Below are 12,129 nucleotides of genomic sequence, written 5' to 3'. Positions count from 1 at the left end.
AAAGTGCTTCACAACAGCATAAAGCTTTTATCTGAGGATTCCTCGGCTTATAGGGACCCGCATGGCTGAGATTTCGCTTTCCTAGCCTCATCGGGCTACAGGATAGACTTACTTCAATAGAAACAGCTGTCGGAGGCACAGGCGTGTACTGGGGCATGTAGGTCCCTTGCATAGGAGCAGCAGTCATATACTAGAGAGAATCAAAGAAAAATGCACATGAACTTGGGGTTGCAACCGGGGAAAAGGTCGGACGCTGCATGAGATGACAAAAGGAGCGTGCATGCCTGCTTAAACTTCATGTTCACCAACAATGACAGGCCTTATTAACAGGAACTCCTGCTTACTGATCCTATGTCAGCAAGAGCTCATCTATTCCATATCAGCACGGGCCATTTCAGTCCACTCCCCAAGATGCATTCTAGGCACTCTAAGGAAGAGCTGGATTGCCTCCATTTTCACATCTGAGTGCAAATTCCGTAAGTGTGAGGATGTTATCTGCTTTTTTCTCCATTTCATGGGTAGAACCCATCACACAGTAGGCTCCTGGCAGGCATTTGTTGAATGAATGAATCATCATCGTCATTTGGAAGCAATGATTTCTAACTAAAATGTCGAGGAACGATGTAAGAAATATTTACACAGCAATACATCAGTGGGCAAATGTTGTTTTCCCATCACCTCTATTCATATAAAATACATGACCGGGGACATCTCCCAGTGGTAGAGTGATTGTCTAAAACATACAAGGCTGTGAGTTCCACCCCAAAGCACAGCAAAGGTGGGGGGACTGTTCCAGATAATGCTGAAGTCCCCCTTTCACAACCCATCCTCAAGGCACTGGGAGTATTTTCTTCCTAATACCTTATAAAAAAACAACTGTCCAGAGGGCTGCAGAGGTTCCTTGGCTTTTAAGACTGTATTTTCCTCTACAGACAACCCGAGTTCAGTTTTTATCACCCACCTGTAACTCTAGCTCCAGCAGAACCGACGCCCTCTTCTGGCCTTCACAGATACTTGTACCCATGTGCACACACACACACTCTCAGCCCTCACACACATACACATAATTAGAAATGATAGAAAACAATTCTTTGGGGGTAAATTATGATATCTACTATTTGGAAATTATTGTGGATAACATATGCATTTTCTGCAGTGAAAGGGGAGAATTTCAGAAAAAAGGACATGGACCCACAGACACATACACAGAGATCCCAACACACACATACCCCTACACATACACATTTACACACATGCACCCCTACACACACACACACACACACACACACACACGCGCGCGCCCCACAATATTTGGATTAAGTATAACCTGCATTCCCATTTGTAATGTGTAGTCTCTCTGTAACTGTACTCTCCGTGAACTAAAGGATGGTACTGTGTGTTTGCTAACTTCTAAACCTTGATCCACATCACAAAACTGCATGGGTAGTCAGGCCACTGAAAAAAGGTTTCTTCTCTCTCAAAGGTTCTAAGACTGGATTTTATAAAACACCCAAAGACTCTGGTCCTGGATGCTTCTCAAATGGCTGTGGTCAAATAGTAAGGCCACAGATAGATAGTGAAGCCCAGACTGCCTGTTATGTGCGCACCAGTGCGAAGGTGCACGCTGGATGAAGGCAGTCCAGCCCTTCAGCTTCAGCTGGGGTTGTTTAATGTTTACACAAGTGATTGGAGCAATCAAGTAACTTTGAAATAAACTCATCCACATTCTAAACTAAGCACAGTTGTATTGTATATGCTTGCTAAGAATTGTCTTAATTAAACAACCCTACGCCAGACAAGCCACACCATTATCTTCGGTGCTCGCGTAGAAGGCAAATAACTGAGCTCATCTCCCAGCCATACAAAAACCCATTTTGTAATTTCGACAGAGCAACTTTTTGAAAGGCTACGTGCCATCTGCACTTGCACTTTGCATCACCAGAGACCCTGGGGCTCTTCAGGCGACTGTCACTCCTCTCACACAATGGTCAGAATGCCATCTCTTTGGAGACAGGAGCCATGTTTTATTTGTTTCTGACTCTTCCTCACGCCCAGGACCTAGGAAGGGATTGTTCAATGGCTGAACAAAAGCATCTAAGTTGAGACACTGGGAGGTAGCTCAGTCAGTAAGTGTTTCCCGAGTAAACATAAAGGCCCGAATTCAGTGCCCTAGCACCCACATACAAACACAATGCAGGGGTGCACAACTGGGAAATGCTGGGGAGAGGGGCAGGATGAACCCAGGAGTTTGCTGGCTAGCTAGTCATGCTGAGCAGTGAGTCCCAGGTTCCATGAGGGTCACGGTTCAGTATTTCAGTAATTCAGGTAGCCACAGCTGGAGAGCTGACTCAGAAGATAAGAGCACTTGCTACTCTTGCAGAGAACCCAGGTTCAGTTCCCACCATCCCTATCGGTAATTCCAGGGAATATGACCTCTTCTGACCTCCACAGATGCCCGACAGGCCCACTGCACAACACATACATGTAGGCAAAATATTTATACACACAGAATAAAATAATCCGAGGAGATAAAAATGTGGAAGACTCGTGAAGTGGTTCAGTAGGAAGGGAAAGGCAGTTGCCGCCAAGCCTGACAGCCTGAACCTGTCAGGACCCACAGTGGTGGAATAGGTGTTCTGAGTCCTTCAAGTTACAACACACCGACAAGTACACACCACACACACACACACACACCAGTATCCATGTCAAATGCCTTATATTTCATTACAAATTAACATGCTTCATGGTCTTCCATCATTCCACGCTCACCAAGATCTCAATTTCACACCGCTCCACGGTTTGTCTGTCCACCCTTAAAGCAAATTCCCCATCCAGTCCTTCTCATTATTTTCCACCCTAGAGTGGACAGTAAATATTCAGATATTAAACTTCTTTCAATTTCTCAGATAAGTACAGAATATTAGAGTGACGTTTTGACAAATACAGTTTCCCACCTAGCACCCTTTGGCTAGGTATGTGCTTAGTCAAGAAAATGCCCCTACAGGTGCTGGAGAGATGGCGCGGTGATTAAAGGCATTTGCTGCTCTTTCAGAGGATCGGGACTTTGATTGATTCCCTGCTCACACATTGCGTGGCCCACAACCACCTGTAACTCCAGCTCCAGAAACACTATTTGTTTGGAGAGAAAAACACCCTGAATTCCAATGCATTTGAGCCACGTTATATGACACATCCACTCCTTTGGCAAATAAAAATGAATGTAATAATTTATATTAAGGAGCTGAAGATTCATGCTTTTAAAAAGCCTTCTCATAGCTGATTAAGACAGTATTTTCAAAATGTTTATTTCTTTAGGACCTTTGCTTAGACCTTATTTCTAGAGAATGTCCTTTGGTCCTCTGAATCTCAAACACCATAGCAGGTTTGTGCCACGTGTATCTGATTTACTTCGGGGCAGAGCAGCATTGCTGTTCTGCATGCTCACAGACTTTGGGGATATTTTACTATTCCTCTCATTGTCTAGCAAGAGGATCAGTGTCATCTGTGGATCTAAGAGAGGCAGGGATGGAGAAAACTGGGGTATTCTATACTCTAGAGTCAGCAGTTATGAACTTTGACCTGGATCAGATAACAAATGCATGGCATTTGGATACGGTGATGATGTCACCAGTCCCCGGGGACAGAACACCACTTTGATGTACTCACATTCTTCTGTGTGTCTATAAGGAAGCATGTCTGACTTTGATATGGGAATCCAATGAATTATTTAGACCTCCCTGCCAAGCTAAAGCATTCTCAAGCAGTCTGGTTAATGAGAATGTTTTATGTGATTCGTAGCTAAGCTTCCTCAAACGACTGGATTATTCAAAGCCCCATCTGTGTTTTGCCTCTGTAAAACTGAATCAATAAGTCTTCATTCCTTTGCTAACATTCAGTTGGGTTTAGAACATGGCAAAAAAGTGATGTGTGTATGGAGGGATTCACACTCAAATTCTCCTCAGAAGTCTGAGTTTGCAGATTGATTCACTCATTTTATAGCAAGAAGTGAGGAGCACTGGCTGCTCTTCCAGGGACTGGGGCTTGGTTCCCAGCACCCTCATGGGGGCTCACGACCATCCAGAATTCCACTTTCAGGTGATCTATTGCCCTCTACTGGCCTCCATGAGTACTACACTCATGTTCACAAACCCGCACATTCTCTCTCTCTCTCTCTCTCTCTCTCTCTCTCTCACACACACACACACACACACACACCACAATCAAATAATTTTTTAAAACTTCAAAACATGATCACATGTCACCAATTTATTTTTATGATTTTTTCATACATTTGTGTGTGTGTATGTTTGTGTATATGTGTACATGTGTATACAGGTATATGTGCATGAATTTGCACAAGTGTAGATGCTAAAAGACAGCCTCCATTATCATTCCCAAGGAACTATCTGCCACTTTGAGAGACAGTGTCTCTCACTGATCTAGAAATTGCCAAGTAGGGTAGGCTGACTTGCTCAAACATCCATTAGTCCCCAGCTCTCCTCTGCTGGAATTAGAATATATCGCTGCACCTGGTTTTTATTATGTGTGTTCTGGGATTTGACTCAGGTCCTTGTTCCTGTAACATAAGCCATTTCCAGCTGAGCCATCTCCCCAGCCTCTTTTGGGTGCCTTTCTATTTTCATAAGCACAACCTCTAATTTTCTTATAGGCTAGACTACCCTATTACCCTGGGTAATGTAATGTCATGCCACTGTTCTCAACAGAGATGGTAAAGATGTTTCTAGCCCAGGCTCAGCTCTTTTCGGCACAGAGTATTCAGCAGGAGTATCTTTCTGGCTACTTTTCTTTTGTCGCAGAAAGTTTAACAGGCAGATCTTCTGAAAATTAAGGGCAGATTATGTTAAGCAAGTCAGTGCTGTGTGGATTTAAGACGCTTAAGACTATTATCTGTGGATACACTTTGAATGCAAGGCTCTCCTCTGGCAGACTTTCTGGGGTGAAGCCTGAAGAAGTGACAGCCTTGCTGAGTTAGGGGACAGCACTCAGCACTGACCACAAACTCAGCTCTCAATTTTTCTCTCCCAGCACCCAGCCGGAATTCTGTGCGAGCACACACAAACTGCATGCAGACCCGACAATCCAGTTTCGGCAAGCAGTGTTCGGTTATCCCATCATCTCTCTTCACCTTATCCTTTCACCAAGCATCTCTCACTGAACCACAGCTCAGTGACCATCTAGACTGGCTGACCACCAGTCTCCAGGGCCTCTGTTTACTTTCATCCCTGCAAGGGCTGGGCTTACAGGCATGCAGAACTACGAGGGTTGGGCTTACAGGTGAGCAAATCACACCTGGCTTTTATTTGGATGTTGGGAATCAAGCTTAGGATCCTCATTCTTGTGTGAGGTACTCTAGCCACTGAGCCCAATTCTATCGTTTGTGACTTGGCCAACACTCTGGATTACTTTATAACACAACTTCACAAGAATAGGCATGCCTGCTCCAGGATATTTATTTTAGCTTTTTTTTATTAAATCACATTTTATTTGCTTTGCATGCACACAGGCACATGTGTGGTGCATGCAAATTACAGTGCATGAGGAGTTCAGAGTTCATTCTCTACTTTTATCATGCGGATCCCAGGGATTGAACTCAGACCATCAGGTTTAGCGGCAAGCACCCGTACACATGGAGACATCTTGCCAACCCTAGACTAATTATTTATTACTAGTTGTCTTCTAAGAGCTACAAAATATCTGCCACAATTTTTTATGAATACAAATTATTTATTTGGTATATTATTGATTGAACTGTGGAAAGGAATTATATTAAAATGAAAAGGCAGATAACATGGATGAATCTGTATAATCTTGTCCATATAGTAGCAGCTTTAGGTTATATATTTATGGATGTCTTTCTCTTGTAACCACTTGAAGAATTCTCTCTGTCCTCCAGATCATGGGCTTTGCTGTAGAGGTGTGGTGAAGTGCTGAATGGCCACTTGCAAAGCCACAGAATGAATTCCAGACTTTTTCACTTGTTCCAAGTAGTCTAGACACTGCGTCATTATGAGAATTGCGGGGAAAGGACAGGGAAATGCAAGACTCGAAAGGTAGCTTGGTTTCGCCTATTTGAATTGGGACAAGATGTTTCTACTTCTGAGTAGTTGTTGATTGTTTCAAAGGAAACAGAAAAAAAAAACCACCCTGAAAATGGATTGGCTTGCTTCCTCATCAAAGTGAAACAAAACCAGGGACTTCATATGCTTCTTGTGGGGCACCTTCTTGTTTCAGTTATTTGGAGGGGTTGAAGAAGTTTCACCCTTTCAGAATTTCCTGAAATACTTGAAACAACTAGCTCCTTTGGAGCTGCAAATTGATTAGACCTTACATGGGTGCTGTCGGTCATGTCTATAAAGTCATGAGGATGGAGCACACTTCAGAAAAGGGAGGTAGTCTAGTCCCAGGAAATACAGAAAGCGATGAAGGGGATGCAGGGAAGCTATAGCCACATATGGCCCTGTGGCTGCTGACCTGACCTGGAGGGCAGATTGTGGGAGACTAAGGACAAGTGGCATGGGTTACTTCCAAAACCACAGCCAAAGCTTGAAGATGCAGGGTCCAAACCAAACTGTGATTCACTGAGCAAATGGCTGAGACACAAGTAAAGTGGTATCTCAAGGAGCCCTATTGTGGTTGTGGGTGTTTTTCTTGGATTTATTTTTAATTTTGTGTACGTGTACATGTGTAGTACCCTCGGAGGACAGTAGAGGGCAATAGAGCCCCTGGAGCTGGAGTTACATGTGAGTCACCTTACATGGGCGCTGGAAACTGAACTTGAGTCCTCTGGAAGAGCTGTAAGCTCTCTCAACTGCTGAGTCATCTGTGCAGTCCTATTCTGGAGCTTTAAGGACACTGCTTTGTTGTTTAATTATATAAAATCATTTCAGAGTTGAGATACCATATGTCTGGACCTGGAGTAGTAAAATGATACCATTCATGTGCTTACTTTGATTAACAGAGTTAAAAGAGCTGCCACTGAATAAGTCTAAGTAGCCTCTGTGGGTCTTCACGCCATTGAATAGATGATCCCATCAGTAGAGAAAACGGCTGGAGACTGTTCCTTCCAAGGAGAACATGCCAAATAAGGTCAGGTCTATGCTAACTGCTGAGGCTCTTCCTCCCTTTGCTACCAAAACGCTGGGTAACAAAGTGGATGTACACTATGGTAAGCAGCCCTCGTCAACCTGACAGGATCTAGAGACACACTAAGACAAGCCTCCATGCACAACCATGAGAGATTGTCTCGACTAGGTTAGCCTCTAGACACGTCTGTGGAACATCTTCTTGATTAGGTCAGTCAAGGTGGTAACTGTCTACCCTGTAAGCAGGCAGGGCCATTCTTCTATCATTTGGGGTCCAGCAGAACATGAGTACAGCCATCTCTCTGTTTTCTGATGGCAGATGCACACGATAAGCTGCCTTGATCCCACGGCCAGTGCTTCCTTGTCATAATGGACTATACTCGATCCCCTGGATGGTGAGCCAGAATAAGCCCCTCCTCCCTGAAGCTGCTTTGATTGGGGTATTCTATCAGCACAACAGGAAAAAGAACACAACACTCCCAAAGAACAGTGACTTCTGTTTTACAACGTGTGAGTTACCCAGGATATATGAAACACAGAATTTTATTTCTAAGGTGTTGGTATGGAGATAATTGGGACTGGTCATTAGCTGTCCTTCAAAGGAAGGTAGTGAGTCACACACTAGCTTCTCCTGTCTACTGGGAAAGGAGACTTGTCTGTGGACTTGTTGGACAGAATTCATGAGCATGCGCAGGCCATGATATAACAGAGCAACACTCAGCACAACTCCTGAGTCCGTAACACAAAAGCGCTAAGAGGAAGTGTGATTGCTGTCACTGTCTACACCGAGGCCCGCTTGCTGCTGGTGTGTGGGCCAAGAAGAAGGACCTTGGTGCTTTTCTTCAGGACATTAATGAGCCCCCACTCGTGACTCACAGTGGAAAGTGGTGACTTGTGTGTGTTTCTCACAGGCTGCAGAGGCTTTCGCACTTGCTAGGGAAGCAGCTTTAATGAATATGTGGCAAAAACGAAGTCCTATTAAGGTTTTGCATGCGTATAGCTCACTGTGATTGCAACAAAATGAAATGCTGTAGAAGTGAAGCTGATAATAAAGGATGCCTTAGAGTTTTAATTTGAAATAGTTTTATGTGTACCAAATGTGCGCAGTGCCTGCAGGGGCCAGAAGAGGGCATCAAATACCCTGGAATTGGAGTTACAGGTGGTTTGAGTTGGCATGTGGATGCTGGGAATTGAATCCAGAACATCAGAAGAATGGTAAGTTTTTTTTAACCACTTAACCATCTCTTTAGTCACTGAATCAACCCCTTAGAGACACTATGTCTCCTTCCTTCAATTTTTTTGTGTGATAGGTATGTCCTGTCAGGAAATCAGAGGACAAACAGCCATAGTGGTGGCTCAGATAAAAACTGAGAGCTGACTGTCTGGGCTGAGGTCATTTGTAAGGTAAGAGCTTATCCATGGCAGGGCAGTGAGACCAACCCATACATCTCTGCAGGGCATGGGAGTGGGAAAGAAGAATAGAGAAAAAGATGTCATGAACAATGTCAACAGAATTGGCAGCTTGTGTGAGGTGGACACATTACCAAAAAGCAGGCTTGAGCAGAACAGACACAAAGCCAAAGAAATCCTGCTTAGTTTTATAGTTATGCCACAAATGGAATTAATTACCCCACTCTAGCTATGATAACCGATTTGACTTCAGCTGGCCCTTCTGCCAAGCATTTAAGGAATGTATAATTGCAATCTTGGGTCAGCTCTTCCAGGAAATAGCAAAGGCCACTTCCTAACTCGTTTTATAAATCCAGCAAGTTCTTTATGCCAAAATAGGACAGGGGCATTGTAAGAAGGAAAATTTATAGCTAAGTATCCCTCATGAACACACATATAAGTTTCTCAAATTATATTTTAGCTCACTAAAAATATACAACTTGTCTAGGGTGGGTCTAATTCAGGGTTTCAAGGCATGCTTAATTTGAAATGAAATCAACAGACTATGCCACTACGTCAAAGGACATAGAATCCATTTTTTGATAAAATACATCATCCGTTTCTAAAACATAGCTTGGACATTGTTGAGACTAATATAGATAAATCTACGTACAAAAATCATGCAACTAATTTGTGGAAATAGGCAACAATTTCTTTTGGGTTTTGGCATGAAATTTAACTTCTTCCTTCTCACTTCTTCTAGTAATATCCTTAAGGTCTGAATCAAGTAATAAACAAAGGCAAGAAATGAAACACATAGTGATGGAAAATATAGAACCACCTTCAGTCAATATGAACCACCTTCAGGCAATATGATTGATATTTAAAGATTTTAACAATTTTATAACTTAAGGTTCTAATTATATGTATATGTGCATTTCCATAGATATGCACACACCTCTCCATAACATTTCTTTAAAGTTTTTACATTTATTAAAGTGTGTGTATTTGTGTCTGTGTATGTATGTGTGTACGCATGTACATATGTATGAGTGTGCATGTGTTCATATGGTACTCGTGTGTAGGTCAGAAGACAATTTGAATGAGTGGATTCTTTCCTTCTGCCATGCGCATCCTGGGGTCTAGGCAAGGCCATCAGGTTTGGTGGCAAGGACTTTTACCAGCTGAACTACCTCAAATGCCTTGTTTATGGAACTTGTTACAATAGCATGGGGATCTACAATGATGCCAATATGAAAGTCATTAAAGCAACAAGAAATTCAGAACAAATATGTGTATGGAAGCGGCCAGCATGCATAGGAAAACGTGATGCCCTGGCTCATCTATGCTCAGAAAAATGGAGTAAGCAGTTCTATAATGTAACAGGAGATAGACATAGAAAAGATGTGTGTTCCTAAGAGCAAAGAATAATTTGCTTGCTAGCTGTCAGGAGAACCATTACTTTAGAATACCATATTATATAATTGCTTCTTGAGGTCAACTTTAACCCATTTCCACTATTTCTAACAATTCCAGATAAATGCCTTGTAATGAGATTCTAGTCTTTAAGGGCCATGGCTGTGTTGACATGGTGTCAAGGCTGTCAGTGATGAGGAGGCTAAAGACACCGAATTGTGGTGTAAATGAGGTGGAAACTAGAAGCCATGCTGAGTCTTCAGGCTACCAGGGTAACAACCAGGGTGATGATGGGAGGGAAGGAAAGTGCTTTTGGGGACAGTGCTACCAATGGGAAGGCTAAAACACAAGAGCCACAAGAGTGCAATGGAGGCCGCTATAGGCTGAGAGATACAAGGGCTATGGAGAGGGTGGAGAGGGACAACCAAACAAACCGTGCATTAAAGTGCATTAGTGAATTCCAGTACTTCGTAGGCTTTAAAATCATGGCATTTACTCATCCATGCATGTGCACATGTGTGGGGGTCAGAAGACAACCTGCAGTAGGTGGTTCTCTCCCCCTACCATGTTGATCCCAGGGACTAAACTTCGGTCACTTATCAAAGGTGGCAAGTGCCTTTTCCTGCTGAGCCATTTCATTGTGCCCCAAACTGAATACTTTGTATATTAATTAAAAAATGAAATGGAAACTAGAAAGAAAGAAAAGAAAGAAGAGGTCATACCAACTCTAGATGAGACACTGCCTATCCACATGTCTGTTGTCTACATGTCCTTCCAGCAACACCAACCCCAGGAGCATGAACACAGACAACAGGTGACTTTTCATATGAAAAAGCCATGTTCTTAGAAAGTGCAAGAATTTAGGTAAGTCATGAAGCTGAGAGAACATTCTATGCAGAGCACAAAGACAGGGGGTTTGCTTTAGGGCTTAAAAAGGGTCCTCAGGATGGTGGAAAGGCAACAGTATATCACCTCGGGTCAGCAACAACAGCAAAATATATGGTCCTTTGGACAACAAGTCCAACTGTGGTATGAACAAGGGTACATAGAATAGGAAGCTGCTATGGGAGCACATTCCGCTCCTTCAGCCAATAGCCTTTAAGATACCAGCCCACTTGGGTGTGGTCTCTTATACTGTAAAAGCAGCTGTAAAATGTGAGCACTCTCTCTCTCTTGCTTCCTGCTCTTGCTTCTGGCTGTCAGACTCTGTTCCTGTTCTCCATTGTGACAGAGGACTGTTATCTAGGACAGTGATCTGTAAGTTTTCTCTAAATAAATAACCCTTTATTATTCAAAATTCTGAACTAGTGTGGGATTATCTTGTGACTGTTGCCATCAGGAAGCCTCAGAATGGCTGAGTTAGAACAGGTGAGAGGGTCAAGGGATTAGAGCAGGGCTCCAGGTATCTGCTCATCTCCAAGTTCCAGCTTGGTCAGGTGAGACTTCAGAGAATTCTAACTTAATAAATAAGTATATATAAATAGTTCTAAAATTAGTATTTATCCTTCTCCCATATACCGTCACTGCTAACGGCTGTTCACTCATGAGAACGGAAAGAAGGAATGTGTAAATGTCAGCTTAATCTAAAGCCAAATGGGAGTTCTCTCTGATGAACTTTACAGTAGAGTAAGTTTTGAGAAATATTTGTTAGAAAACACTTTATGGGACTAGTGAGATGGCTCCGCAGGTAGCGATGACTGCCACCAAGACTGATAACCTGAATTCAATCTCTGGGACCCACACAGTGGAAGAAAAGAACCAACTTTTGGAAGTTGTCACTGTTAATATGACCAAGGTCATATTAACATATTCACCAAGTGAATAGTACTATTACATTTAAGATAGGGGGGGAATGCTCTTTCTTAATGAAAGCAATTTATTTTTGATATCTAGATTATTGGCAATAAAGTGACTTGGGATTATTTCTAATATACCCCATCAGGCTGAAGATCATTTAAGAACTAAATGACCTTAGGTGGGGATTTAGATCAATGGTGGGCACTTGTCTTAACTGTGTGTGAGGTCCCAGCCCCACTGAAGCAAAACCACAAAGAGAAGAAGGCACTCTAACATGATGCTTCAGATGAAGGCAAATGGATGATGAAGATGGCTATCCTGGTTTATGTTCAAGTGTTCTAGATCAGAAAAGAAGCTGAAAGATGGAAATTTCAGGACTGAAGAGATAGCTCCATGATTAAGGGAGTTGGCTGTTTGAGTACGG

The 12,129-nt window shown here is 42.8% G+C and overlaps 1 protein-coding gene across 18 annotated transcripts in view; it reads right to left on the bottom strand.

Annotated features, from left to right (window-relative positions):
• The window catches only part of Rbms3 (RNA binding motif single stranded interacting protein 3), a 796,347-nt gene that overhangs the window by 13,303 nt on the left and 770,915 nt on the right, over nt 1-12,129 (bottom strand). For 17 of the 18 annotated variants that reach the window (XM_048423668.3, XM_048423677.3, XM_048423671.3 and 14 more), the window contains one exon: nt 113-190. The exons of the other annotated variant lie outside the window; for it this stretch is intronic. In XM_048423668.3, coding sequence (XP_048279625.1) covers nt 113-190 — 78 coding nt within the window. The remainder of the gene's footprint in view (nt 1-112; nt 191-12,129) is intronic. 18 annotated transcript variants of the gene reach the window in all.

The sequence above is a fragment of the Myodes glareolus genome, chromosome 4 (genome assembly GCF_982192425.1).
Source record: "Myodes glareolus chromosome 4, mMyoGla1.1, whole genome shotgun sequence".
Classification (NCBI taxonomy): Eukaryota; Metazoa; Chordata; class Mammalia; order Rodentia; family Cricetidae; genus Myodes; species Myodes glareolus.
Note: the sequence above shows the minus strand (reverse complement) of the source record. Positions and strands in the feature narration are given on the sequence as shown.